The 27,228-nt window shown below is 42.2% G+C and overlaps 6 protein-coding genes and 1 pseudogene across 10 annotated transcripts in view; 2 read left to right on the top strand and 5 right to left on the bottom strand.

Moving 5' to 3' along the window:
* The first annotated feature begins 61 nt into the window (after window positions 1–61).
* Window positions 62–7,348, top strand: LOC6529403. 2 transcript variants are annotated; one of them, XM_039373205.2, is made up of 3 exons: window positions 62–376; window positions 440–1,648; window positions 1,714–7,348. In XM_039373205.2, the coding sequence occupies exons 1-3, from the start codon at window positions 70–72 to the stop codon at window positions 6,789–6,791; spliced, it is 6,594 nt and encodes a 2,197-aa protein (XP_039229139.1). In that variant the 5' UTR covers window positions 62–69; the 3' UTR covers window positions 6,792–7,348. The 2 variants fall into 2 exon arrangements, with proteins under 2 accessions (XP_039229139.1, XP_002090408.2); XM_002090372.4 differs by having other exon boundaries at window positions 1,711–7,348.
* Window positions 7,017–7,519, bottom strand: LOC6529402 (single-stranded DNA-binding protein). The gene is made up of 2 exons (XM_002090371.3): window positions 7,411–7,519; window positions 7,017–7,348 (listed from the first exon to the last, which is right to left on the bottom strand). The coding sequence occupies exons 1-2, from the start codon at window positions 7,420–7,422 to the stop codon at window positions 7,079–7,081; spliced, it is 282 nt and encodes a 93-aa protein (XP_002090407.1). The 5' UTR covers window positions 7,423–7,519; the 3' UTR covers window positions 7,017–7,078.
* A 1,169-nt stretch (window positions 7,520–8,688) lies between these two features.
* Window positions 8,689–17,602, bottom strand: LOC6529401 (carnitine O-palmitoyltransferase 1, liver isoform). 3 transcript variants are annotated; one of them, XM_015196855.2, is made up of 9 exons: window positions 17,402–17,602; window positions 12,428–12,608; window positions 11,622–12,359; window positions 11,159–11,358; window positions 10,757–11,095; window positions 10,582–10,647; window positions 9,586–9,967; window positions 9,164–9,523; window positions 8,689–9,108 (listed from the first exon to the last, which is right to left on the bottom strand). In XM_015196855.2, exons 2-9 carry the CDS (start codon window positions 12,566–12,568, stop codon window positions 8,986–8,988), a joined length of 2,349 nt encoding a protein of 782 aa, XP_015052341.1. In that variant the 5' UTR covers window positions 12,569–12,608; window positions 17,402–17,602; the 3' UTR covers window positions 8,689–8,985. The 3 variants fall into 3 exon arrangements, with proteins under 3 accessions (XP_015052341.1, XP_015052340.1, XP_015052339.1); XM_015196854.2 differs by lacking the exon at window positions 17,402–17,602 and adding an exon at window positions 14,392–14,587; XM_015196853.2 differs by lacking the exons at window positions 10,582–10,647; window positions 17,402–17,602 and adding exons at window positions 10,363–10,422; window positions 14,392–14,585.
* On the bottom strand, window positions 14,454–16,774 carry LOC26536361 (annotated as a pseudogene).
* A 407-nt stretch (window positions 17,603–18,009) lies between the features above and the next one.
* LOC6529400 (translin) lies at window positions 18,010–19,148 on the bottom strand. Its single transcript, XM_002090369.3, has 5 exons — window positions 18,989–19,148; window positions 18,848–18,935; window positions 18,681–18,777; window positions 18,504–18,619; window positions 18,010–18,447 (listed from the first exon to the last, which is right to left on the bottom strand). The coding sequence occupies exons 1-5, from the start codon at window positions 19,061–19,063 to the stop codon at window positions 18,116–18,118; spliced, it is 708 nt and encodes a 235-aa protein (XP_002090405.1). The 5' UTR covers window positions 19,064–19,148; the 3' UTR covers window positions 18,010–18,115.
* A 2-nt stretch (window positions 19,149–19,150) lies between these two features.
* On the top strand, window positions 19,151–20,892 carry LOC6529399 (peflin). Its single transcript, XM_002090368.3, has 5 exons — window positions 19,151–19,289; window positions 19,349–19,565; window positions 20,096–20,175; window positions 20,236–20,299; window positions 20,374–20,892. The coding sequence occupies exons 1-5, from the start codon at window positions 19,281–19,283 to the stop codon at window positions 20,598–20,600; spliced, it is 597 nt and encodes a 198-aa protein (XP_002090404.1). The 5' UTR covers window positions 19,151–19,280; the 3' UTR covers window positions 20,601–20,892.
* A 693-nt stretch (window positions 20,893–21,585) lies between these two features.
* LOC6529386 (longitudinals lacking protein, isoforms F/I/K/T) overlaps window positions 21,586–27,228 on the bottom strand; it is a 60,321-nt gene continuing 54,678 nt past the window's right edge. The window contains exon 6 of one of the 2 annotated variants that reach the window (XM_015196834.3): window positions 21,586–23,235. In XM_015196834.3, coding sequence (XP_015052320.1) covers window positions 21,914–23,235 — 1,322 coding nt within the window. In that variant the 3' untranslated portion in view covers window positions 21,586–21,913. Of the gene's footprint in view, window positions 23,236–26,128; window positions 27,188–27,228 lie in introns of those variants that run through there. The other variant, XM_015196852.3, reaches the window with a different exon arrangement.

The raw sequence follows: 27,228 nt of genomic DNA, 5'->3' as shown, positions 1-27,228 counted from the left end.
ACCTGTCAGATAAATCCAACAATGTAACTGAACCTCTAAGCTGCCATTCTTAAATAGCGCTCCTTGGAAATGACTGGCCTTGCCAAAAGGCGTCGTACTGCTCAGCAAATCCTCCTGCGACGAGCCCTAGCCAAAAGTGTTAGCGGGGGGCAGGTTTTAGGTGAATCAGTGCTGGACCATGGTGGTGTTGTGGTATCTTCCCCTTTAAGAAGAGATTCCACATTGGTCAGCGGATTCCAGGATATATCCTCGTCGAGAGCAACAATGAAACTGCACAGGATTGTGGCATCCAGTCCGCTTAGCGTTCTTCGGGAGAGGAAGACGACAGGAAATCTGCCAGGATGTGACCTCCAATCGAGGGACTCAAGGCCAATTGGTATATCTTTAAATGCAGAGTACATACCACATATAAAGGTCCTACCTACTCTTCTCTTTTCAGAGGACAACCGAACTTTAAGTGGTCACAGCTTGAAAGCCAGAGAACTTTCCAGGGGCAGCACTCGGTCGCGACATAGTACCAGCAATTACCCATCCACCTGGCACCTTAATATCAGCAAAGCCAAAGACGAACTGAAGAGAAATTCCAAAGGATCTCTGGAGGAAATTATCAATTGTTCGATTCTCAATCGCACCGCCTATGATCATCAACTTAATACACCCATAAAGTCAGATAATTCCTGTCAGTGCACAATTAAAAAGAGGACTAGAAAACGGGTAAAGAAAAACAAAGCCGTTTCTGTGGCCGAAACCCAGACAATCAGCGAAAATGAAACATGGAATTACTCTGGGGAAAGGAATTCTCCAGCTTCGGTTGGATTTCAGATATTGAAGAAGAGGGTCAACAGTGGCGAGGATTTTACACCAAATCGAATGGTTTCCAAAACACCATCAAGAAGTAGTGGCAACTCAAGGGTTTCATTTGGGTGTAAAGAACACTTTTCAGGACCAACTCACAAGAACTACGGCAGCTATAGTCACTCGGAAACGGACATTGAAATGGGGTCTGAGTACGAACCAAAGATACCGTGCCGATGTGATTATATAAACAAAATAGAGAAGGTAAGCAAACCCCCTACAAATTCTGGGACCGTGTGGGGCCTTAAAATGCCCAGCAATACGGAAGTCCAGGAATATATGACCAGGGTAACTCAAGAATACGTACCAGTGTGCCAAAACAAAGATATGGATCCAGATAGGGGGATTCAAGGAAGGACTTCCAATTCCCAATTTGAAAAAAGGAAGGAAAAGATCGACCAATCAATACGTTTGAAGGCAAAGGAAAGGATATTGAAATGTCAGGGCCGGAATAACTCAGAAGTCTCTTACGATTCTTTTATTGAGCCACTAAAGGAATTTTACGGAAGAAATAAATTACCTACACAAGCCAGCCTTTCGCTTGAAAAATTTGGTCATCGCAATAATAATGTGGAAAGTGGAGAGAGGTTGGGTAAATGTGGAACTCAAAATGTATATCAAGACGACGTTAAAACGTATGGAAAAAATGCTCCGCATTTGTATAAAACTACAACCAATGAATATCCGTACTATGATCACAAAGAATACTTGGCGAATGATTCGGATACTTCAAGAAAAAGGCACGAGACACGTGCCAATTACAATCAAATGGATAAAAGGTCCTGTAGACCAGGTATTATATGCATTAACGTGATTAAATAAGTGCTAGCCTAACTCGTTTATTGTTTTTTTCAGAAGCCCCAGGACGATCTAAACGAGCTTCTCGAAGTTTTGATACTGAAGACTCATTCCGTGGTTCCTTTGAAAAGGGAAGTGGAAGATATGATGACACGCACAGTCCTAAATGCACTGTGGGTGTCACTCAGACATCTGCTCTGTTTTTACCCAGGCAACAAGTTCGAGGATTTAATCCAGAGCAACCAAGATCAGAAAGATCCAAAACAGGAACACGAAATCTTGAGTCCAGTAAGGCACAGCAACCAACGCCAACTGGCTTAAGTTTAGTAACATCAAATTCGCTTATAATTAAATCACACGAAGATCAAATCCAATCAAATTCTGTAGACCTTAAAAAGCGAGAAAGGCAACGAAATCAGGATTGTTTTGAACCAGCAAAACCGGATAAGTCCCAACAACCTCGTCTCGCTAAAAGAGAGGCTGTTAAACCACGTAATCAAGTTCAGTGTAAACCACAAAAAGCAGAAGCTAAAAGTTTTAAACTTTTGCAATCCAATTCTCTTATAATTCAATCTCAGGAAGACCAACACCATCTAGTACAATCCAGCTCATTAGAAATTGCATTGCCCAAAGTGACTGCTCCGAAAAATAAGAAGCCAATTTGCACGAGAAAACGAAAAAGTAGTAGAGGTTGCAGTTGTTGCAGTAGATGTAGTTCTCGAAAAAGATCTGTGAAGAAACCTTCACCATGCGAAAAAACAAAAAGCAATGTATGTGAAAAATGCCAATCCAAAAGATCGATTGCAAAGAATCAAGATGGAAAACACAAGTCAATGAGTAAAGAACAAATCCCAAAACGAGGTCTGCCCCAAGGCGACGCTTGTGACGTGAGGGAACTTTTAAATATTCTCCAAAAAACTGTGGCAGGTCTCGAAAAGCAAATAAATTCTAGGAAAGGATTCAGAATGTGTGAAAATTCAAAGACTACAGATGAAGGCCGTACTCAACCCTATACTTACCAGCGGGAAAATGTCCATATAAAAAGAGAAGCATTTCGTCAGCCAATTAATCCTTTCCAAAATCAATACTCCTTCAAGACTTATAGTAAACGAGCTTCCAACTGTGGAAACCCATCGAACATTTATCAATCTAATTCAAATACATATTTTACAGGCTCCTGTCCTTTAAAAAGCAACGCAATTAATGGAGGGGCACCTCAGGCCTCCTTTACTAATGGTTCCGCCCCTTATGAACCATTTAAAATTAATATAGCATCTAGACAAACAGATTATGATTACCCAATGGAAATATGCGAACGAAAAAGTCAACCATATCGAACCCAGAAACCCTTTAACGAACCTACAACGCTTGTAACCGGCAGTCAAGGAAAAACCAGTTACCCAAGGGCGGATTATAAGAATCAAAGCATAAATGAAAGTTTTAATAGATCATGTTTGAACTCCCAGTGCAGTAGAAATATTACCCAGGTACAGAATTATCAACAGAATGTTTCGACAGGCCACCCAAAAACGGATTCACATTATAGCCAGATTTCAAAAACAACATCAAATGCAGAAAGACAAGCTCCCAAGGAAATATTCAAGGGTCACCAATATTGTCCTGGTCCAGAACATGGACAGAGAAATAGGGGATTAACCTTTCAGGACCACAATAATATATGTCCAGAAACTGATGCAGTTAATGAAGGAAGTGGTGATCCTGTACAAATATGTAATAATTCAACTTGCCCATATGCTTTAGAATACTTTAAATCATGGAACAGTCAGGTTCACCCCAACTCGAACAGAGTTGATCAAACGGAAATCGCACAAAAATACAATCCTGAATGTCCTGATGCGCAAACGGGAAGAAAATATGGGATTGCGCATAATTCAGAAATATGCAAACAACCCGAGCATTGCCCATATGAAAACAATCGAGGAGTTGTAACTTTTCAAGTCAGCGATCAATCCTGTGGCGGTGAACATACTCTTAATAGAATCATAAACTATGAAGATCCTACACAAGCATGCGATAATCCCTCTTGTCCAGAAGCCGGTCGATTGCCCAGTTCGTGGGAAAATCCAGTTTGCCCGAAAGACAATAGTGCTATATATTATTCAAAGGAAAATAACCAACCAGAGGGCAACCCAGATTGTGGCTTTAACGAAACTTTTCCAAAGGCTGGCCCCGATTATAATTACGAAGACTTTTGCGGAAATCCATATTGTTCGGCAAAGAATACAATTATATATGATACAGCTAGATCTGAACCGGGCGAAGGTTGTCAGAAATCCAAAGATCCCTCGTTGGACTACGCAAATGAACCTGAAAGATATTTGAACAGAAACTCCCAAAAGCATCAGACCGATAAAGCTGTGAATCAACAAGTTTGTTCTAATCATGCTAGGAGCCAAAGGACTAGACATTATTTCCAAACTGCGGGGTGCTCACCAAATTGCCCTTCCAATCAAGGTGAAATAAGACACGGAGGTCCACGCTTTACGGTAGTGAATAGACACAGAAGAGATAAAATGGTACAAGGACATGGAACCAGAAACGACAACGATTATGTTTTATTCGCAGATGAAAAAAGTACCGAAATACAACGAACGAATAGGGAACCGGACAATTTCGAGAATTATTCACAGATGTTCCCGTCCAGAAGAACCCAACTAGAGCAATACCCACAGCACGAAGTTGAAGAAAATTCCTGCATTGAAGATTGTCCTTATCAAAAGTATTCTCCCAATCAAAATATTAAAAAGAACAAATTGGATACAACGTGCGCCAATTCGAGCTGTCCTGATAATTTAAAACGTAAAGCAGGTTCGAACAAAGATATCCACCCTCCACAAAATAGAATAATATCCCGGACTGGCAATGTTGAAAAAGGCACAAAAGAGCCTAATTATAAGAATTCAGAGTACACTGATAAAAAAAATATAAAAAAAGACATAAATACATATCCAACAAACGCCAAAGTATGCAGTTCGGAAAATAAGTGCGGAAAGGAGTTTTGTAAAAGTACAAGAGAAATGAATAGGACACGGAATGAAAGTGGATATAGGGATAGTAAGTCGCGTAATATCAGTTCTGCAGGACGATCATCTCAAACAAAAAAAAAAACTAAGGAAGCGGGAAAATCTGCATTTCCAGAATACGAATTTGAGGAACATTCAGGGTTATATGCTGAGAATTGTTATAATCCTCAAAATCACACTGCTTATAATTTTCAAGTCTGTAAGAATCCGAAATGTCCAGAAAGATTTGGAGAGCCTTTCCTCCTCAAGTATGGAGAGATGGAATATATGAAAGAGGTGTCCGGTAATGCACATTGTCCTAATTATCATGGTACTTATAGAATTCCAAAAGAATGTGAAGCTACCATCAATAACTCACGAAAAGTGACTTCTGAAAGGGAAACAGCATATAGTGAACGAAAAGCAACCGGGCAAACAAATTTTCAAAGGAAAGATGACGATATGGAGATAAAGACAAAAAATGGCAGACAGTTAAACACTAAAAGCTGTAATCACCGGCTAAAAGCTAATGCAATTGAAGTATGTAATAATCAAAAATTTCCAGACAGACTAAAACAAACAGATGGTAACTGCCATTGTCCAAGGAAAAAGGGTATTTATTGGACAAATGAAAAGATGTTAGTGTCACGGGTAAAGGATCAGTGTGATGTAAGCTACGATTCGGAGTCATGTTCTGAAGATTGTCCCTACCGTCATCGAGTTCTCTTCACCGATCTTCGTAAATGCGAAATTAATTCCAAGAATAGAGGTCGTCAAAGTAGTGGAAAATCAGATGTTTACTATAATGATCAGATTGAAACTAGAACCTGCAATCCATGCAAGTTTTTTGTCCCTCTTAAAATGGATCGACAGGTACTCCATAGACACCGCAATTTACCTAAGGCTAAAGCAAAACAAATGCACGAATCCAAAGCAAATCCGGTAGTAAGAACTGTCTGCATTACTCCTGAAGTACCTGCACCAGTTTTTGCCCAGAACAGACATAACCCCTTAGTCACAGATCCCAGTTTAAACAGCTACGATAGGCATATTTTGAAAAATTTCGAAATATTCAAAGAGGAAGAGAACAAGAAATCTCGAAACTGTGCCGAAGAGTACCCATTCCTAGGTAAAATTGAAGACAAATCCCTTATATTGAAATCTTCCTCTGCTTGCATATGCGAAATAGAATCCCAAAATCACGACCCTTTAAAGAATTGCAAAAGTGACGAATTAATAGAAGACATAGATACGAAAAGAAAATCATCGAAATTCTCCATATTTAGTTGTTGCTTGAAACCACCGAAAAATGATAATGAATCAAGGACTCAGCAGGACACAGAAATTGGAAATGAAAAAGCTCTATCCAAACCGAAAGGATTTAGATCTAAGAACCCCCACGAAAATCCGAAACCTAAAGAAAAAACTCCTTCAAAATCTAGTTCCACTAATAAAAAGGACAGAACTCCATCAGAAGAGCAGAGTGCTTCAAAATCAAGGCGACTTGCATGTTTTCAACGAAATGAAAAACCGCAGGAGAGGTTCAACCAAAGAGCAAGAAAATCCCCTTCACCAACAAAATCAGGCGGGTTTCTCTGTTTCAAAGCAAACAACAAACTGCCGCCGGATGAAAACTTGGAAGAGAACTCGCCAAGGTATACTAATGAAAAACCAGCCAAAGCTAGAAATGAAAAAAATATTACAAAAGAAAGCAGTAAAAAGTCCTCGAGGCGTAGCGGATTTTTCACTTGGTGTAGAAAACCCCAAATGCCAAAGGTTCATGACAGAAAAATAAAGGAAGTGCTTACGGGTACAGACTGTACTTGTAGTCACCATCCAACTTCCCATGATGAAGACGGTCCAATTCCGAAATATGAAGATCCCTTCCGCTGTCCATGCGCCCCCGAAGAAATTGACGACGGCGAGGTTAGAGTCCTATATGACTCCAGTTTCCGGTTCCAGAAAGAAAATTGCAGCTTGACAAAAGTCCCGAACTACACATATTGCCATAACGATCCTCAAAAACCAGAACAGTACGCGGCGGAGATCAAGGAGCAGGAGGTCAATTACTGTCCATGTGCCAGTGCCAATGGGTTCTACAAAATTGTGCGGTAGATATGATTGAGCGTTTCTTCGAAAACATGTAGATTTTCGAGAAAATTCCCAATCATAATTACTCAAAGTGGGCAACTTGAGACTAGTACCAAATTTATAATATTATTTGAATAAAAAGTTGAATGAAAAAGTACATGTTTTAATCTCTATTACGTTGTAGCAATAAGGCAGATCTAAAAATCAGCTTGACCCACATATATATAACATTTAAAAAAACACATTAAGTAAGTTTACATTCCGTTTTTTAATAAGCTTATTTGTTACATTAATGATCAGTTCTTCAGTATTTAACCGTAAAAACCGCCGAAACCACCAAATTCTTGTTGCTGCTGGCCAAAGTTTCCATTTCCGGCGAAACTTTCCTGCTGCTGCTGTCCAAAGTTTCCATTTCCGCCAAAACTCTCCTGCTGCTGCTGCTGTCCGAAGGAACCGAAACCACCAAAACCTGGTCCAAAGCCGCCCTGCTGTTGTTGCTGCTCAAGCCCGCCTCCAAATCCACCGAATCCAAACTGGGGACGCGCCGAGGCTATGGCAAACAGAGCAACCAGACAGAAAATCTGGAAACCAAATAATATTAATTAGTCTGTGTAAAATGCTTGAGAACTATAAAAACACTCACAAAGAACTTCATTTTGAAAATATGGTACGTTCAGCTTCCTTGGCGAGACTGGAGTACGAGTATCGAGTATGAATCGTCTTCAAGGATACAACTTTAACTGAGCTCCTTTCTAGTGACTCCTGGTATTTATAAGACACGTTTGGCTACCTAAGAATGCAACCTAACAAAGCAATTATACCAGGTAATTTCCATCCTAAATTTTTACATTTCACTTCTAGAGAAATAGGGTATACTATCCGCTAACAGGTAGAAGGATAAATAGCCGAGTTGATCTGCCCATCTCCGTCCGTATGAACGTCGTGATCTTGGGAACTATAAAAGTTATAAATCTGAGATTAGGCATGCAGATTGTAGATACATAGACGCAGTTTGTTTCCCATCCCTAACCTCCACTCTAAACGTAATTTTTTTGTCTTGCGAATTTTTACCGGTCCAAAACGCACACATTTCTGAGACATATTATTATTTATTATACCCGTTACTCTGTCCGTCCGTCTGCCTGTCCGTCCGTATGAACGCTGAGATCTCAGGAACTACAAAACTCCAGAGACATTGACGCAGCGCAAGTTTGTCGATTCATGCTGCCACGCCCACTCTAACGCCCACAAACCGCCCAAAACTGCCATGCCCACACTTTTGAAAAATGTTTTGATATTTTTTCATTTTTGTATTAGTCTTGTAAATTTCTATCGATTTGCAAAAAAACTTTTTGGCACGCCCACTCTAACGCCCACAAACCGCCCAAAGCTGCAACGCCCAAACTTTTGAAAAATGTTTTGATATTTTTTCATTTTTGCATTAGTCTTGTAAATTTCTATCGATTTGCCAAAGAACTTTCTGCCACGCCCACTCTAACGCCTACAGACCGCCAAAAACTGTCAGTGTTTAAGACTCTCCTTCTCCCTTCCACTAGCTGAGTAACGGGTATCAGATAGTCGGGGAACTCGACTAAAGCGTTCTCTCTTGTTTTTATTTTGTTATTTTCCCCAATTTCTATCGATATCCGCAAAAATAATAAATTTTACTCGTTCACTCTTACACTAGTTGAGTAACGGGTATCTGATAGTCGGGGAACGGTATACTTACCGTTCTTTTTTGTTAAATCTGTATTTAAAATCTAACTACGCTTAACTTTTCATTATAAGAGATTTCAAGGACTGTACGAAAAGTGTTCCTTTAATCTTTTAATTCTTAACCCCATAAATCTTTAGCACACTGATCGATGAATAGTTTTCATGGTCCACAACAGACCCAACAGAGTAAACACAATGACAATCATATGCTTAAAATGAAGTATATTTATAGCACTTAAGGTTACGCGATTTCTTCGATTAAAGACTAATTGATTGAGAAACATAAAATATTGTGCAAAAGTATCTAAAGACTAAATCTTAACAAGTCAGCCAAGTCACAATTATTTATAAAAAATTGCATTGTATATGTATAACTCTCACGACGACTTTTGCACTTCATTTGAACTTAAACTAGACGGATGTATCTGATGTGTTTAAAACGACCAACTAGAGGGTATAAAACAAATGCTAACAAGAATCTCGACTACATGGACCTAGCGGATTATGTAGATTTGCCGTTTGTGAGTGATTTGGCGGGTTTCGGATGGTCCTTCATGTGCTGCTCGAACATGCTACGAATGTCGGTCAAAGCCTGCGATATGTTCTGCGCGAAGCGATGCACATCCTGCAAAAAACAATTCAATTAGCTATGCTCCATGCTATGAACCAGTGCTCCGTACCGTTTGCTGGCACGTTGTCTTCGCTGAGATGTGGAAGAATATCAGGTTCTCTCCGGCAATAATGTAGGACACACCGTAACCATCATCGGCCACGGGTCCAAAGCCGCCTCCAGCACTGATGCAGTTAGGATGCTTCTTTAGGTCCATCTTCGGCGTCTGGCCGTGCGGAGTCTGACTAGTGGACAGGCGCCAGGGTTCGCTGAGCACCTCGTTGAGGAAGGGTGAATCCACCTCGAGGTACTTGGAGACCACATACAGGCAGAACAGATGCCTGTCGATGCCACGACCGCACATGGCATCTTGGTAGCCCAGCTGGTGGCGATCGCAGGCAGCCTGAAGCATCTTGACACGCTCATCGTTCTGTACAGCAAGGATGTATGGATAAGCCAGTGATTCAGTTACATGTAATTCTAACATCTTACGGTTGTATTTGGGTTCTGCATGGCCTTGACCCAGGCGGATGACTCAATGGTGCAAGGACGCACTGTCTCAGTTCTTCCTTCGCGGAACAGACGGGTCATGGAAGCCTCATATGTCAACGAGAAGCGACCGGCATCCCGGTAGTAGGCCAACTGCAGGGCCATTTGTATGTAGGCATCCGGTGAGATGCGGCACTTCTTCATAAAGCCCTTGCCGTAATCCTGGTGCACCAGGATGCGTAGGTTTACTTCGTTGATTAGCTTAGTCACATCGATGGTGGCCTCTTCGATCTGCGCCAGGCAAGGCTTAAGATCCCAAGCGAGCCTGGTGGGTGTGGGTGGCTGGAACTCTGGGGTACCCTTTGTGTTGCCAGATTCATCATATCTACAGGGTTACCAAGGAATAGGTTAGCATTGTGGGGAGATGTTTGGTGGGGAAAGGTATTGCAAGCATCGTAAATCAAAGTATTGTTAATTTTTTGTAATTGTTGTTAGTCACGAAAACAAAATAAACAGAATTTGTGCTTTTGGGTTGATTGGGATTCGTAAATACAGTAAATAAACGCAGTGAGGAATAAATAAAGTGAATAATCCCTGAAAAATTAGTTCATTTAGAGTTTTGCATACTAGACTTTGTATGTTTCAAGTTCCTTGAAGCTAGTATTTACTGTATGGAAAGATCATCAAAGCTTTTAGCACCTAGTGATCTCTCGTGCTCAACCCAAAAATGACTTGAATAGCTTTGTTTAGTGCTTGTGTGCTTTGTAGTTAAGTGTTTACCCATAAATATCATCACCAAATATATACTCCCACAGGTGTCCCAAAACCGGTGCATCGGCCCTATAAAAAAAGTGTAGATGGTGTAAATAAATTGTTAGGCCACAACCGGGGTTAATAAAAATAATAATTGAATTGGGACAATGGGTGATAGGTGATAACTGAACGCAACCAACCGAAACCGACAAATTACAGGCGGGCATAGGAATCTATAGTCATTACCCGTCCGATACAAGATCGTCAACGATCAGGTTCTCCCACATGTGTGAGGCGATGGCAGCGTCGGACCTTTTGGATTTTGGATAGTTTAACAAATCGGTTCAGATAGTTGAGTATGGCAAATCGGATATATTTGACGGGTGCTGAAAGAAGGTATTGGGTGCAGGATGTAACTTACCAGGTGTGTTCGGCGTTGAAGCCAACGCGACCATTGGTGCCCACACAAACAGTAAAGCACTTGTCAAACCAGCGGTTGTAGCCATTGCCGTGCAGCAGCTTCTTGCCAAAGTTGTCCAGCAGTTCCGGACGCGCCAAATCAAACTCAAAGGGCTCATCGTCCAGGGAGAGCACAAAAGCGGCCGACTCGATGGTTCGTAGAGAGGTTTGATTTGCTCCCCACGAGAAGAAAGTGTTGCGAGCCTCCGCCCACTTGGATCGGTTCCACGCGGTCAGGGCGGCCAAATGCTCCTCACCTTCCACTGGAGTGGCTTTGCCCTTCAGGATTTCCTCAATTTGCCTGCAGAACAATACCAATTAATAACTGTCTCTCTGTTAAATTTGTATTCCACAAGTTACTTACACCTGCAACTCGCAAGGACGCAGGATGCGACCCTTGTAGTAGATGAGCATCTTGTAGTAGCAGCCCTTGTGCAGAACCACAATGTGGTTGGAGTCCCTGTAGTGGATGATACGATCGGTTTCCAGACCAGGCACGCGTGCAGTGTTGAAGGTACGTTCGTACTGCCACGAGCACAGGGGAATCATGCCCTGCACCATGATCTAAAAAGAATAAAAAAGGTTTAATATAACGGATACGTTAATTTTCAATTAGTTTTAAGTCTATGATCTACTTATACAAATATTAGTCCCAACAAAGCAAACGAATATGAGTATTGCTTATTTAGTGTCTGTGGCGTAGAATATTTTGAATATATAGTAGCGATTTTCCCCAACACGTGTTCAAGTGTCGGTTAAAGCACACATTAAACGCTATCTATACAAAATTTTGTAAATTGTTATTCTAGCCAATTACTGTTACTTACAGGCTGCAGTTCCTGGTGCTCGATCAGTCGACGGAAGTTGAGGAGCAGGGAGATCACATTGGCCGCACGCGCCGCCTGTTTGTTGGTGAGGTTCATGAAGATCGCATCCGTGCCGTAAAAGTTGCTGTTCACGCAGAGGGGACTGCGACCACGAAGGTAGACGTACTCCTCCCACCAATCCGAGACGTAGTTGGTGGACCACCAGCTCTTGAGGATGAGGTACCACTGCAGCTTCTTGCCGATGGTCTGTTCAAATTCATTGGCCAGTCGCTCCATGCGCGTGTAGTTTTCATCATCCAGCAGCGGGCGAACACTTCGCAGGTACCTGGACATCGTGTCCTTAACGGAGGGCAGTGGCAGCCTGGGTAGAGATCCCTGGAAGCTGTAGAGGCCTGGCTTGTTCCAACTGGATAGAACCCGCACGACTGCCACCCACAACATGGTGGGCAGTGAGACACGACTGCCAGGAGCTCTCGACTCGTACATCCAGCCCTTGTACATGAGCAGCAGCTTAAGAGTGTATCTCATGGTGAAACAGATCGATAGCCAGACCACCAGAGCGGCCAAAAAGCAGGCGGTCACCTGCCAGTTTATTGTGTTGGAAGGCAGGTGCACCAGTATCCGGTTGGTCAGATCGAATGGAGCCTGGTAGCCCGCGAAGTGTAGACCCAGCGCTATTGCTGAGATCAGCCAGAGGCTCTGGATGTGCGCCGGATAGACGCCATTGCGTACGCCGTTCTTGAAAAAATTTTCATATGAATTGGTTTCCATTTGAATTTCGGTAGACGTATGCCGTATGTACTTACCCTTGCGCGACCCAAGCGCTTTTTCCAGGAACGCACTCCCGAATTCCACACCAAATTGAGCACCTCGTGGTCATAGTTGATGTCGAAGCCCTCGTGGGTGATGGCAAACGAGAATGCCACGGCGGCATGGGCTTCAGCCATACCTGCAGGCTGCTAATGATATCCCAAGTACAAGAAAGTGCTGCGAGAGACAGATAATAGGTATGCATAAGCACTAGGTAGAAAGTTTCAGCTAAAGTCTGGGGAAATCTACCGCTTAAACCTTGATTTAAGACACGCTAATAGAAAAACTCATATTTTTGCCAATTAAGGTGAACGCCCATGAAAGCCCAGTTTTGTCTCCCGATAACTTGTTTCTTTGTGGTCTAGATGGGTCGCAGTAGACGTTATCTGATAAGGTGGAATGAAAATTGCCAGACATACATGCCATGTGATTCATGAACAAAAAACATTTTGGTCAACGTTTTGCCACTCGCGCTTGAGTTGAAATGCGTTTTAGATTGTAGATACTTCACATTGTATCTCTGTTTTCATAAGTGTTTTGTTTGGAGCCGCACCAGTCCAAAGTTCAATTATTGCCAGCTTCAGATTCGTTATATACGAGTATACATATATAAATTAATTAGTATACAGCTTTTGATGTCATAACACTCTACATGCAATTGATGATTGACGTCACTGAGCGCAGCTTTATTCAGCTGGGGCTAGGGTTATCATCACCAGGATTAACTATAGAGTCTGTCTGTGATTGTGGCTCTGGGCAGCCATCGAATGCCATGGAATGGATGGCATTCAGTTCTAGAACGGCCTCTAGTGGCAGGCTAGAAGCGAAGGCAGAGTTCACCTTTTCTCACTCGAAAGATAATTGCTCCAATAAATAATTTGCAAGCTTCCCCGGCTAACTGCAGTTCTATACATTCACTCGGATTGAATTCGCTAATAAATTGCACAACTATTTGATTGCTATTGTTTTTCGTTTGAGTGGCTATTCAGCGTTTCGACGCAGCTTTGGAACTCGACATACGCTGCATATATGAACAAATATGTTTATTTATATATATCTATTTATAAAATGTATAAAAGTTCCTTAGCTTCTCCCAGCAAGCCCAAAATTACACTCCGTTCTGATAAACTCTAGCCTAAGGAAAACCTTGAATCGATCTATACACCTTGGTGAAGGTCAGTGCATCCGATCGGATATCTATTGTCCAAACATATCAATAAACCAGAAAGACCGCCAGCTCCAACTCGAAATAGCCACAACAATATACGATACGAATTCATTTTCGTTTGACCCACTTTGTGGCGACGACTATGCGGCGTATGCTTAATAATAATAACTCAGCACCGACCACTACCGGCATTTATTTGTTTTCGTATCGGCGAGAGAAGCAACAATAACCACTTCAAAAACCACCTCAACATAGGAAAATAAAAAAGCACCAAAATAATGTATGCGCGATTTGTTTTCTTTTTTTATAAGATCTTTTTGTTTTTGCTGGGCACGAGGGGCCAAAGTCCACGAATAATTTTGTTCACAGTGCGATCTCTTCCTATACGGGGTCCACATCTACAGCGTTAATTATATTGCAATAATTTAAATTTTAGCTATTTTCTAGATCGAGTGGGCTCGACCTTGTGTCTATATGTATTTACTTGTGAGGGAGGCGGGTCGGGTCCAATGCCGGGTTTTATGTAACCACTGAAAGTTCCCCCCAGCTGATAAGGTTTTTAATAGATTCTCCAACTATCAAAAACATGTGCCAGAATTTGGGTCACTTAAGTGGGATCGAGATAAAGACCGGGGGAAAAGATCGCCAAGCGAAAAATACAAAAACTGGTCCACGTAAGCCGCAAAAATGCAACCTTTGCGGATTATAAACCCATTGCTTTGCGCTGAGGATTGTTTACGCTTTTCCGACCTTCAGCTGGTGGTAGGAGATAAATAAAAGAGGAAAACAAACCTTCTAGTCGAATTAAAGCAATTCGCAAAATGTAAACTGTTTCCGGGTTTTGTTAATTGCACTGCGATGTGTGAGCGTGGTATTTATAAACGTTGTGGGGGAATTCGTAAATGACAATTGCGAAATCCTAGGACAGATGCACACACGAAAATGGGGAAACTGGGGATTCTTCGGATCCCCTTCTTATAAAGCGACTTGATCGGTTGGACGCCGAGCGTTGACTGAATCGACTGTGAGCACAACGGGTTCGTTAGGGTCTTAAAAGCACTCGGAGCGGAGCGCCGAGACAGAGATACTATAGCCCAGAGTCGAGTCGATGTGCTTTTCAGGTCTGGCACCGCGTTGTATGGTATGGTATAGTATGCCTGAGTATGGTTGAGTATTGTTGAGTGTGGTATGGATGCGTCACGAGTCGAGAGGCTCGTCGTAAAGTGGAAGGGGGGTGCCCGAGTTTGTGGAGTGTGTTGACCGGCGATATTCCGGGAATACGGTCTCTTCAGATCGATAGGGCCTTATCTTGTGGCGAAATGGATATGTGATTGGGCCCAATAAACACCTACAAGTGTGGGCATATACATATAAGATGGGTGTACTCATCTTTTGAAGGGTATGTGCAGTTAGCCTGGTTAACACGTCTCTTCAAAATTCGTTTTGAACTTGGCTAGACAAATTTCTAGGAATCTAGATCGCCTATCAGTCCGCCTATCAAGATTCAAAACCGATATATTACAATTATGTAAAGGCGCTCATACTTTTAATGGGCTGACTCTCACTAAGGTCAGAGCCTATGAGCACGTTGACTGATCCGATTTAATAAATCAAAGTGATTAGCACTCTAGTTTGCCTGGTACAATAAACAATAACAATAAACAGGGTTAACAATTAATTTATTTAAAATCTACATACATAGTTGGAGATAAGATACTTTCCAAGTCTAAAGGGCATGATAAAACAACAGGGTATTTGGTGCTATCCCATATATCTTTCGCTATGCTATAAAAATAGCGTAAATAACTCATATTCGAGATTGCAGTCGGCACGGACTCGTGGTATCAGGGTTCATATCATAAAGATTAGGTTTAAAATTCGGCGAGTGGACTTTGACCTCTCCGCAGATGGCACTGTATTTGCATGCCGTTTAGGTAAGCAACTTCAGATCTAAAGATGGGCTCTCCACACCTGTTCTTATCGCGGTTACATGGCGAGTTAGCCTGTTTACTTGATAAACCCGCTGAAAAACAAGTCTTACATATACGATCTGAATCTATAACCGATTTTTGACCAATGAGCGGGCGGGGATAAGAAACAATTGAGCAAGGCGATAAAACCTATTAATAGGTTGAAAGTCCAATAATCGCAGTGGCGGGGGGCCTGTGAGAACTTCAGTGGTACGCAATTTCGGCGTTCTGATAAGGATTGCTCGAGCACGCGGTTCCGATAAGAGGTGAGTGCTGTCAGAATAACCTAGTGCAATCAGTGACGCGTTGAAAGTGTCTACCTGGCATAAATGTCGCCCTCTTATCGCACGACTGGGATCTTCGTACCCCCGACGAAGATCTGCCCAGATTGGAGAATTTGAATTGAAAGTAACCACCGCGATGAAGACGATGAAAACGAGATGGTGCAGTAATCTCTCGGTGCTGGTGGTGGGGCTGTTTGTGGTGCTGGTATCTGTATCTCGAGTTTGGACTTTGAACCGCAGCAAACTTGAAATGTGAGGCGGCTACGAACGACCGAGGCAGCCACGCATGTCTAACGAGAGCGGTACAATCGAGGTAGGTGGCTCTGGAGGGTCGGACTGCGAGGGGCGGCACAAAGGCGCTGGGAACCAGTTGCGACTGGGACCCCTTGCAAATCATTCACAGCTACCGCGGCCGCGTGCTATCTTTGAGATACTCGACTACAAGATACCCGCTTTTACATTGATGCAAGTAGATTTCTGCACTGAAAGTAATTTGTAGGAATGAAAACATTTCTGAAGTACTATCGCACTCAAAAACGTAACACACTTTTGGTTGAGTATGGTCGTTAGAAACGGTCATTTAAAATGCTGTTTAACAGTTATAAAAACGTGTAATTGCCTTGCGATTCAAACAAGCAAACGATTGCTTAAATGATCCAGCTCTAGACATACTTAATATTAATAAAATAATTATTATGATGAGTAATATATGTTACATATGTATATATATTAGGGTATGTTTTAAAAATGTGTAATATAATATCTACTAACTTTTATGAAGATAATAATATTTATGCCTAAGTTTGTTTGTGCGTCATAACGTATTTCAAAAACATATACCCTGTAAGTCTACGTTACCGGGTATGAAAGCAAAACACTCAATGCCGGAGGTCCATAGCTAATGGTTTCGCTACTTTCCATAACAGTTAGCACTCGGATTCTGGGTTTATTATATTGACTTATTGTTGTTGGCTTGCGACTGAGCTTTTCCTTGGCATTTTCCCTTCGAAATTGAAAAGTGCTGCAGAAGGAGGGGGGAGAGAGGCGCAGAGAGCAACACCTGCCCGTCTGTGCTGTATATGTGGGTGTCTGTTGTGGTTTTGCTTTGCAGATGTTTACGTCGAAAGCTCTCTCAGTATGTTTCGCTCTCCTCCCACTCAGGGAGAGAGGCAACAGAGGGAGAACGTGCCCCGTTAAGCCTCTCCGGAAACTCGTTTCGGACTTTGAACCGCTTCGATTAAAGCGTGTTTTGAAAAACACCAAACAACAACTATGTCTGCGTAACGAAATAAAAAAATTAAAACAAACAAACAGCAACAACGCAACTGCAGACTCGACGAGGGTTTTGTAATAAATACAGTGCTATTTGTTTAGTGACCATTTCGGGCAACAAGTTTATACCAGATTTGTGACCCAATTTTGGCAAACAGGTTGTGGAGGCACTAGTTTTTAGCTTTTTTGGGCGGGGGCGGAAAAGGGGGAGTGGCCGAGAGAGTGCGTGAGTTTCTGGGGCAACGGAATACACGGCTAATTGCCCGCCAGACTTACTTTCTTGAAATGGCAACCAATTGCAATTGCAGTCTCCTTCTTCAAATCAAAATGCTAAGAAGGGCGAAACAATAAAAAGCGCACAAAACGTGGCAAACAACAAGAACAACACGGGAAGGACGACGGACGACTAGGCAGCAAACAGGCAAATGCAAAGACGCGCGCGCAATGTTAATGTTGTAAGCGTTGCGGTGGCAAAAGAGAGACTGAAACTGCGCCTGAGAAGCAAAAGCGAAACGGAAGCAGCGGCCAAAGAAGAACAGCAACAAATCCACCATATGATCGAGCCAACAACAACAACTACGGCCCAGTGGTGGCGGCTGAACAACTTTCAAAAGGGTTAAAGCCTTCAAACATCGGCACATGCCTACATAGTATGTAATTATGTAGTACATACATATGAACATTTGTACTTGGTTATGATTTAATCAAAATGTACACAACCATTTCAATGACTTTTTAGTTGCACAAATTTCAGGCGTACTACAGGTACTTGTCTAGGTAATTAACTATTCCTCTTTAGGGTAAAGTAATTAATAAAATAAAAGTGGTACTAATTGACTCTACATGTTTGCTTATTGTCCTTTTAATTAGTAAAAGACAATGTGTTTCTGTTCAATGAAGGAGATATATATTTATGTGTCTTTAAATGGAACGCTTCCATCTTAATTAAGGTCTTAAGTAAACTGTCTGTTAGCCTACGTACGAAGTCCACTATTCGGTTGCAGGAGCAGCCTGCTCCTCCTGCTGGTCCTTCTCCTTGCTAGACAGACCGCGTATGCTGACATCGTAGACGACCTCCTCGATCTTCTTGACATCATATTTTAAGGCATCGAACCGTTTTCGCAGACCATCATTCTTCAGGTTCAGCAAACGGAAGCCCGTGTTTAGGTCGCCAATAAAATGGGAGATATTCAGGGGACGTTCGTAGTCGCCCATGGTGACGGAATTGGTGGCAAAGCGGGAGAGTTCCGATGCCAACTGCAGGATGCCCAGTAAATAGTCCTCTACATCCAGGTGAAAACCCTCAGACTGGCTGGTCTTCACTGTGGAGTAATTAACTATTATTTGGTATCCTAAGGCCCTTTCAAATCTAGCTTACATCCCAGCATTTCGGCCACTGTTTCGCGGGTGACCAAAAAGCCCGCCTCCAGGTAAATAACCAAGGCAATGAGAAAGATCAAACGCTGCGTAATGTAGGTCCAGTGATCGGAGTATCTGCAAGAGCGGAGAATTAGACACCCACAATGGAGGCCATGGATTTCACCATCTGACTCACCTGTAGTACTGTCCAGTTGGCACCAGTTCGGCCAATTTCTGGTACTTTTCGGCACACGACTCAATTTGCTTGCGGGCCAAGCCGCAGGCGCCACTAACTAGTTTTCAGGGAAAGTAAACAAGCCATATGATAACTAAACAAGCAGTTTTTATATAGCATATAATTACTCTGGCTCAAATCGCTGTGAATAATCTGCAGTTTAATCTGCGCTTCCTTGGCCAAATGCTCGATTTCGCGCACCACAATGCGGATGTTCTAAAAACAATGGTTTGAAATGGTGACTTTTAAGTAACTAAAGGATTACCCACCTCCCTGAGCTCCTGTTCATTGTCTATGTACTTTTGGTAGTTCGAGAAGATGTCCAAGTTTACAAAGTTCGACATTTTTGCTCAATATTTAGCTGCTTTTGTTGCTTGTTTATACCGGCGATAGGGATGGGAGTATATCCAAGCAATAATTCCAGTTGTTGCTATCGATATGTTTAAGTGTTATCGCTTGCCCCAGCCAGTGCTGGCTAACGCCCTTCTTGTCATTTGCAGTTTCATTAATATTGTTTTGTCCATCCTGTTCCAATTAGAATCGAACTAGGCTCGTGACAAAATGTCGTATGTAAGTGTTTTTGGGCTCAAGAAAGTGGATTAAGTGTAAATGCTGTCGCTCATCCACAGGGACAAGGCTATAATCCATATGCCCAGCCCGGTGGCTATGCCCCGCCGCCCGGAGCATTTCCGCCGCAGAATGCACAGGTTTCTCCGCAGGCACAGCAATGGTTCGCCATGGTGGACCGCGACCGATCTGGAAAGATCAACGCCTCCGAGTTGCAGGCGGCCCTGGTGAATGGGCGTGGCGATCACTTCTCGGATAATGCCTGCAAGCTGATGATAAGTAAGCTGAAGCCCTCCCAAAAGAGGTCCCAAAGTTTCCACTCCAGGAACTGTGACGTCAGAAGGTGCACACTAGTAATGTGTATACAGCAGACCCTCCTTAAGACGAACATAAGTTAAACTAGTTTCGTTGGTAACATAGTAACATAAGAACAGGTTGCCTTGAAGACCCGCTGAATACCAAGAACCAACGAAGGCCACATGAGTATATATTTAGGTTATCCTGAAAGTTGATATGTAAGTCATGAAAGACTTAAAAATTCTGATGATTCCCCTTCCGAAAACTGTGACGCTAGTAGGTGCGCACTTACCTGCAGAAGATTCTCTATAGGTCGAACACCGTGAGTTGAGTCACCGCGAGTTGAGCTATAGTTCAAGTTATAAAGGTTCTACTGTATTTATAGACCCAATTTAGGGTACATGCATATTTGTTTAGATCACCTGGAGCGGCAGACACTATTTCGTTTGTTTACCCTGCGACTTACGTATGTATGTTGTGCTTTTATCGCTTCTTTTTAATTGACTCAACAGGCATGTTCGACAACGATGCCAGTGGAACCATCGATGTTTATGAGTTCGAGAAGCTTTACAACTACATCAACCAATGGCTGGTAAAGTATTTTTTATATCGGAACTAAGTATTCTGACTTATTGTGGGATCACTCTTGCAGCAAGTGTTCAAGACCTACGACCAGGACTCCTCTGGACACATCGAAGAGCAGGAACTAACTCAAGGTAAATCTCCAGCTGAATCTCCAATTCCTTATGGACTGTGAGGGCCTTCGCTATAATCCCACACTTGCTTGCAGCCTTCACCCAGATGGGCTTTCGATTCTCGCCCGACTTCATTAACTTCCTGGTGAAGAAGAGCGACCCCCAGGCCCACAAAGAGGTGTCCGTGGATCAGTTTATAGTGCTCTGTGTACAGGTGCAGCGCTTCACGGAGGCCTTCCGGCAGCGCGACACTCAGCAGAATGGAACCATCACCATTGGGTTCGAGGACTTCCTCACCGTGGCCATTGGCTGCTCGTACTGAAAGAATTATTCAATGCAACCGCTCTCCGGGAATGCATATCCACAGTCTTGCACACACACTGCAGCCATCAGAGGATGACCATTAATTCCGCGACTCGTGCATTTTTCCTAAAATTTCGAAGGTGTTAGCTTTTGTAATGTTATGTAAATGAATCACTCCACAGTCATATTGCAATCTCCTGGTATCAGAATCAAATTTCAAAAGTATTTGTTATCGCAGTTCGACTCAATCATAGTACAAAGTCTCTTGCGCCTATTAATAAACTATACACACGTATTTTAAAAAATTAAAATATATGTGTTTTATTTAAAATGTAAACATTGTATATGAAAAGTTCATTATAAAATCATGTCTTATGCTAGCAGTCACACTGCCCACAGTTCGTAATCGTGTCTTCGTCGATCGGTGAAGATCTCGTGATATGCAGTTAGGAATTATCTTATTTAGTATACAATCATAGGGAGGCGACTCAATGTGACGGCACAAAAGCTTAATGGTCAAATACAAACATTAATATCAGTTAAAACATTTAGGCATAATAAGTGTTTGGTTTTTGGTTTGGGAATCGTACGATGTTCCAATTTTTTTTGGTCATAGATTAATAATTTTAAAAATACAAAAAACTCAGTCTTAAAGTCCATAAATATATGAAACGAATGTCTTCAGGGCCAGGAATAGTTGCTTTTCAATTGGTTAATGGGTTGTTTAGTAAAAAATTCAATGCACTTCTCTTTTAAACTAGTTCAGTCATGGTGTATCATTGTAAATGGCATCGATTGAGCTTATCGAGTAGTTACCAAAGGTTGAGTCTTAGTTGCTTAATCAAGCCAAGTCAAGAGATCGTTGGATGGCAGACGGTTTTTGGGCAAGATGTTGGGAACTTTATGGAAATACGCACACGGCGAGCCCTGGTAAAATACTTCTTTTTTTCTGGACAAAAGCATGATGCGCTTGATATCTTAAATGGTAGAGGCCTTAGAAAATATTTGAGTGTTTGATAATATTTTGCACACGTATCGTAGGTATGAAACTGACAACTCGTGGATCATAATTTTATACAATTTAAAAGTTACTAACTGATGCATTACCGCATGGACGCATCGTTAGAAAAAGGCCTTAAGACTACTTTGATTATATGCTTGATTAGATTGGTTTTCATTTGCTTACATTACATAAATTATTACAAGTAAACATTAAATATTTGGGATGACACATGAATGACAAGAAATAAAATTCGCAAATGGACAATCAAGACACCAGTCGTATAAAATGTTATATGTTAAATGGAAGCATCACTCGGTCCGCGTACAAGTTTATTTGGTATCAAGCTCTCCCTTCCCATTGAAGTCGATGATCAGCTTGCCCTGCGAGTCATCGGACATGGAGCCGCTCATTCCGTTTTCGCGAGTCATCGAGTACTTCGATCTCCTCTTGCTGGGCAGCTGGGGCAGATCGGTGTGGTGCTTCCGCACATGGACACCGAGATTGCCGCGCTGCTTCGACTTGTATGGGCAGTAGGGGCACTGGTGCGATGGCTCCTTGCCGCCGCACTCGACATTCTCGTGGCGGCGCAGTGTGGACTTCCAGCGATACTTCTTGCCGCAGTGACGGCACTCGTACACGGGTTCGCCATCCAAACCGATTCCATTGGGACTGGTGGTGCTGCCATTGCTGCTGCTGCCCCCATAGTCGCTGAGGGTGAACTCTAGGTTGCGGAAGGCCTGATGGGCATCTAGAATCGAGTTGGTGGATCCTCCATGGGCACTGGCATTGAACATGCCTATGCCAGAGCTGTTGCCGAACTTGCCACCGCTCTGCTCCATCAGGTGAATGTCATCGAAGGCATGATAGCGACCCTCTTCGTCGTCCTCGGTCGAGTAGCCCGGTTCGTTCTCGCACTCCGAGTGGCGGAGGTCGCGCTCTTGCTGCTTGCGCAAGAGGTTCTCCAGGATTTTGGTGGGTGTAATGTCGGTCCCAGCGGCTCCGATATCGTTTTCCTCTTTGATGCGACGATGGGGAGTCTGTTGGCGCAGGATCTCCTGGGCACGCAACTGCTGCTGGAAGTTGTGCAGTCCATTCCTCATCAGGGCCTCGGCAATCACGGCTGCCTGCGGCTTCGGAGTCAGAGCCACTGAACTATTTGCCACCAGCACCGATGTGGGTATGGCCTTAACAACGCCCAGTTGTTCCGTGGACAATGCCGCTGTCTTCAGGGTGAATTTGGGCCGTGGATGAAATGAGGCGGCGGCGCCAGCGGCAGCACCCACCACATGCGTAGCTGTGGCGTTCTGAACCCGCATCACTTCATCAGCATTCAAGTTTTTTGAGGCCGTCTCGGAGGCCGAACCATACACGGCAATGGCCGAAATAGCCGAGGGATCCAGGATCTCGCCGGATGTCGGGGAGACCTGGCGGTGCGGCTGCTCCGCCTTGGGCACCTTGGCCGACTTGGTCTTGTAGAATTCGAAGAGCATGTCGGAGACCTCCGTGACGGACAAGCGCTTGCGCCGAGATCCGGGCAACTGGATCTTCTGCTCATCCCGCTGCTTGCCATTGAGAATGCTGCGCTGGAAACTGCGCTGAATCTCGGCGGTGGAGGCCACATCGGGTGCGGTGTTCTCCTTTCTGCTCAAATCTGCAATCGGAAACATAGTTGGGATTAGTTATGGTAGTTTCTGGTTTTTGCGTTCGTGTCACTCCGTCTGAAGTTCCTTCGCTTAGATGTATGTCAATCATTTTGATTGAGCTGTGACAAATGAAAAAGCAAATTGTAACTCTGGGACTGCTGGGATTAGGGTAAAAATGGTGTTAGATGAATGTCATGCAATAAATAGGCTAAATACACTACTAGTAAATAAATAAAAAAAAGGCAAAACACATAATCTCTTTTTTTTTTGTAAATAAATAAACAAAAGTACACTTGGTAAAAATTTTATTAATTTGGTAAACACATGTTTGGCATAAACAAATCAAATTGAAAAGCTCAGCAAATTAACACATTGATTTTTGTTTGATGATGGATGTTGATGGTGTGGCTGATGTGTTGGTGGTTTTATGTGATCTGTGAGTTTCTTTAACCAAAACCATTTTACAATATCTCATTACCTGAGTCATCTAGAAAAATAGGAAAAAAATAGGTTAGCTATGTGTTGAAATGATTTATATTAGGCACTGTGTTAATCCGCAAATTGTTTGCACCTAAAAATAAAAGAAAAATGGCATATTAATTTTATTGTTTGATAATGGGTGGAATGGAATGTGCTCTTTCACTGGTTTTAAATCTGCGTATTTATGTGAAAATAAAGCCTGGTATTAAAATAATATCTGAAAGTGCTCGAAAAACAGGCACATATCTAGACACTTATTATTGCCACCAGAATTATTAGAAAATTCATTAACACAACACATTTATAAAAGCACATTTCTAGTGCAGGCTGCTGTTTTCGCTTTTGAGAGTCGGCCTGGGCCGAAACAATTAACTTATTTCGAATTTCAAATTAACTTTGGCTTTATATCACTGTGGCTTTTGCAAGCTTTTTCAGCTTTTCGCTGCTAATTTTCAGCGTTGCCCACGGCCAACGCACCGAAAAGCGTCCACTCGGCAACACAATCGACACTGCACTGGTTGCCTGGGTCTAGCTTACGGATTTTCAATCCTCAAGTCCTCGATTTCGAAACGCAGCTGCATCTGAAAATGCTCCTCTGTCTGCATCTGTGAGAGAGTGTGTGCGAGTATATGTGTGTGAGCGCGTGTGTATCTGTTGCACAGCAAGTGTAGCCTGCCTGCTTTTTGGGATCGGCTTCATTTCGAATCCTTGATTTATTTTCGGGTTTTCTACCTAAACGGCTCAACAGTTGTTGTTGTGGGTTGATTGTTGTCCCTTCTTCTCATTCTATTTGTAGAAAACTGCAATGCCGAAAACTTTCTCTGAGAGAAAAACCACTCTCTGCCTCTCTAAGCGAGGAGAGAGAGTCAAAGCATTTCCACCAGGCGCAGTAGAATACATATAAACACAGCTTCCGGTGGTGTTTTCATGTTTGTTTTCCGATTTCAAATGCATCTGTTCAAATTACATGTAGAATGCTCAAGGTCAAGTTGGATTGGATGCGTTCCAGAACCAAGATTAGTATCCTCTACAAGATCTCTTTATACACTTTTTACATGCTTAAAAATAAATATTATTTTTGTTCAATATTTAAGTTCTCATATTTAATTGTTACAATATTAAAGATTAAGACTGTTAGACACAAATAAAGCCTTCATAAGTTTTTTATATTCGAATATTCCGTGTCTAGTAATTAACTTATCATTCATAGGTTTTATTCTAAGGATCATATTATTCTTGACATCATTTGAACAACACCTTTGCCTTGACACTCCTTTACAGAAAATTTTAATTTGAAATGCATTAGCTATCGACTGAAGAGAACTTAAAACCAGATAGGTCATAAATAGACGCACATATGTTGGGTTTTTCCAGAACTCCAGCTTGAAGCGCTTCCTTCTGGAAATATCTTTAGACGCACGCACACACAATTATCTTGTCGATCAAGGTCTACCGACTATTTTCCAAGAATGTCCCACACAAATAGCTTGAAAACCAGCCCCTAAAACTTGTGTGTCCTGTGCATTTGGGTAGATACTTCGAATAGATCGGGCCAGGCTTTGCGAAGGCAAAGCCCAAAGGGAGAGACCGATAGGGCAAGCAGGCAAAATTGGAAAAATTGGAAAAATCGGGAAAATCACGTGGGAAGCCCGACTGCAAAAGCCGCACCAGCGGAGATACATATATACATATGAAAATAGATGTAGATACAAAGCAGGCAGCAGGCAAACTGGGTTCAGGCAGTGGAAAATGTGAAACTTATTTTTAGAAAAACACACAAACACATCAAATAGATCCTGATTTATGTGTGCGCAAATGTTTTTCCAATGCATTTCGGGATTTGTGTGGGCGAGAGCGTGAGATGCACGGATGGTATAGAACGTGTATCTATGAGATACATCTCTCGTTCGAGGACAAAAGATCCTGGAGTACAGTTAGTGTGTGGTTGGCCGACTCTTGAGGGAAGGGATTTTCCTTTTGGCACTGCAGTGCAGATTCAAGGGCACCAACCACCCAACTATTGTTACCAAAACCTGTTTGGTTAAAGGATTATTATTATTCCTTTCGGGTATTTGCCGATCCATATCAACTTGTCTGGATTTCCGAATCCCAGTGCAGTTTTTACAGGAAAATTACAAAAACTGAATGGCTTAGAAATATAATCAGGTACTTGCCAGAATTTGCTTCCTTTGTTTGCAACACATTTGGCAATTACCAGATAAAGAAGATATAAAACTGAAATAATACAAAAACAAATTAATAAAATAAAACATTAATAAATACGGAATATACCAACCTCTTTTAGAAAACCGCCCAAGCAAAAGTCCACAGAAAACTTTAACGAAATGATTTAAAAAATGAATACATAAATAAAGTAAAGTGAGCATAATAAAAACCATGGGTATTTTCTACCTCTACCTCTTTTAATATCAAGCTCTCTTTTTATTAGCAATAAGTATAAAAACTGTTTAGTTGGACCTCGTTTACTGTATGGATAATAACCGCTACCTATTATCTATCTTATGATACATCATATTATTTAACCAGTAACTTCTAGTCGAAAATGCTTTTCCAAAAAAGTACATTTATGCACTTGACTTTACCTCTTAGAAATTGGACAAGCTTACACTTATTTAATAGGTATGCAACAATTATATTTTACGTTTTTTGGTCATTTAAATTTGGTTGAATTTCTTGTTAAGCAAAGTTAGTATCCATATGGGCTCGAATAAGTTCTAGGAATTGAACTAGTTTAAATGATATAAATTATGTATCAATTGTTAATACAAAACTGTCAGTTCTGATAATAATCCATTTTCTGGAATTAAGTTGGATTTAAATAAAACGAATTGAAGTATTATCCCATTAGTGGAAATATTTGACTTAGTGTTTTCAAAGTTAAATTGGATACAGTTGAATAGCAAGCATTGGAGTTACTCCTTAAAAACATTAACGAAATAGTTCTAGAATTGTGTAGACTGACATGAAAAATATATCTTCGAATCCGAGTGAGGTAAAACAGAAAGTGTGTCTAAATGAGCACGGAGTGCTCCTTGCGCATGTGTTCATTCAGAAAGGCCTGGGATCGACAGACGCGGGAGCAGAGTGGACATCGGTTGGACTCGTATTTGAGTGACCTCTTCGCTGCGTAGCGAGGAAGCTTCCGTCCAGGAACCAGGGCACTGTTGTCTATGTTACTCATGTTCTGGACGAGATGCTGCAGCGATCTAGCCGTGGAAATGGAGGCCAGTTGCTGCAGGGCTATCATGGCATCCGAAGTGGCCATGGCTTTCTTGAGACTCGTCGCATTGTCCAAGTCCGTGGGCTCCTCATTCTCCTCGCTCTTCTGCTCCAAACTGACCTCTTCTGCCTGTTTGGGCTGAACTGCAGCCACTTTCTGCTTTGAAGTGCTTGGGAAATCTGGCGAGGAACCAGAGCTTTCCTGGGTGCGCAGATTATACTTCCTCTCCACGGTGATCACTGAAACGAGAGAACAAGTCCCAGGAAATCAAAATAAAAAT

Source organism: Drosophila yakuba, chromosome 2R (assembly GCF_016746365.2).
Source record: "Drosophila yakuba strain Tai18E2 chromosome 2R, Prin_Dyak_Tai18E2_2.1, whole genome shotgun sequence".
In the NCBI taxonomy this organism is placed as follows: domain Eukaryota; kingdom Metazoa; phylum Arthropoda; class Insecta; order Diptera; family Drosophilidae; genus Drosophila; species Drosophila yakuba.
Note: the sequence above shows the minus strand (reverse complement) of the source record. Positions and strands in the feature narration are given on the sequence as shown.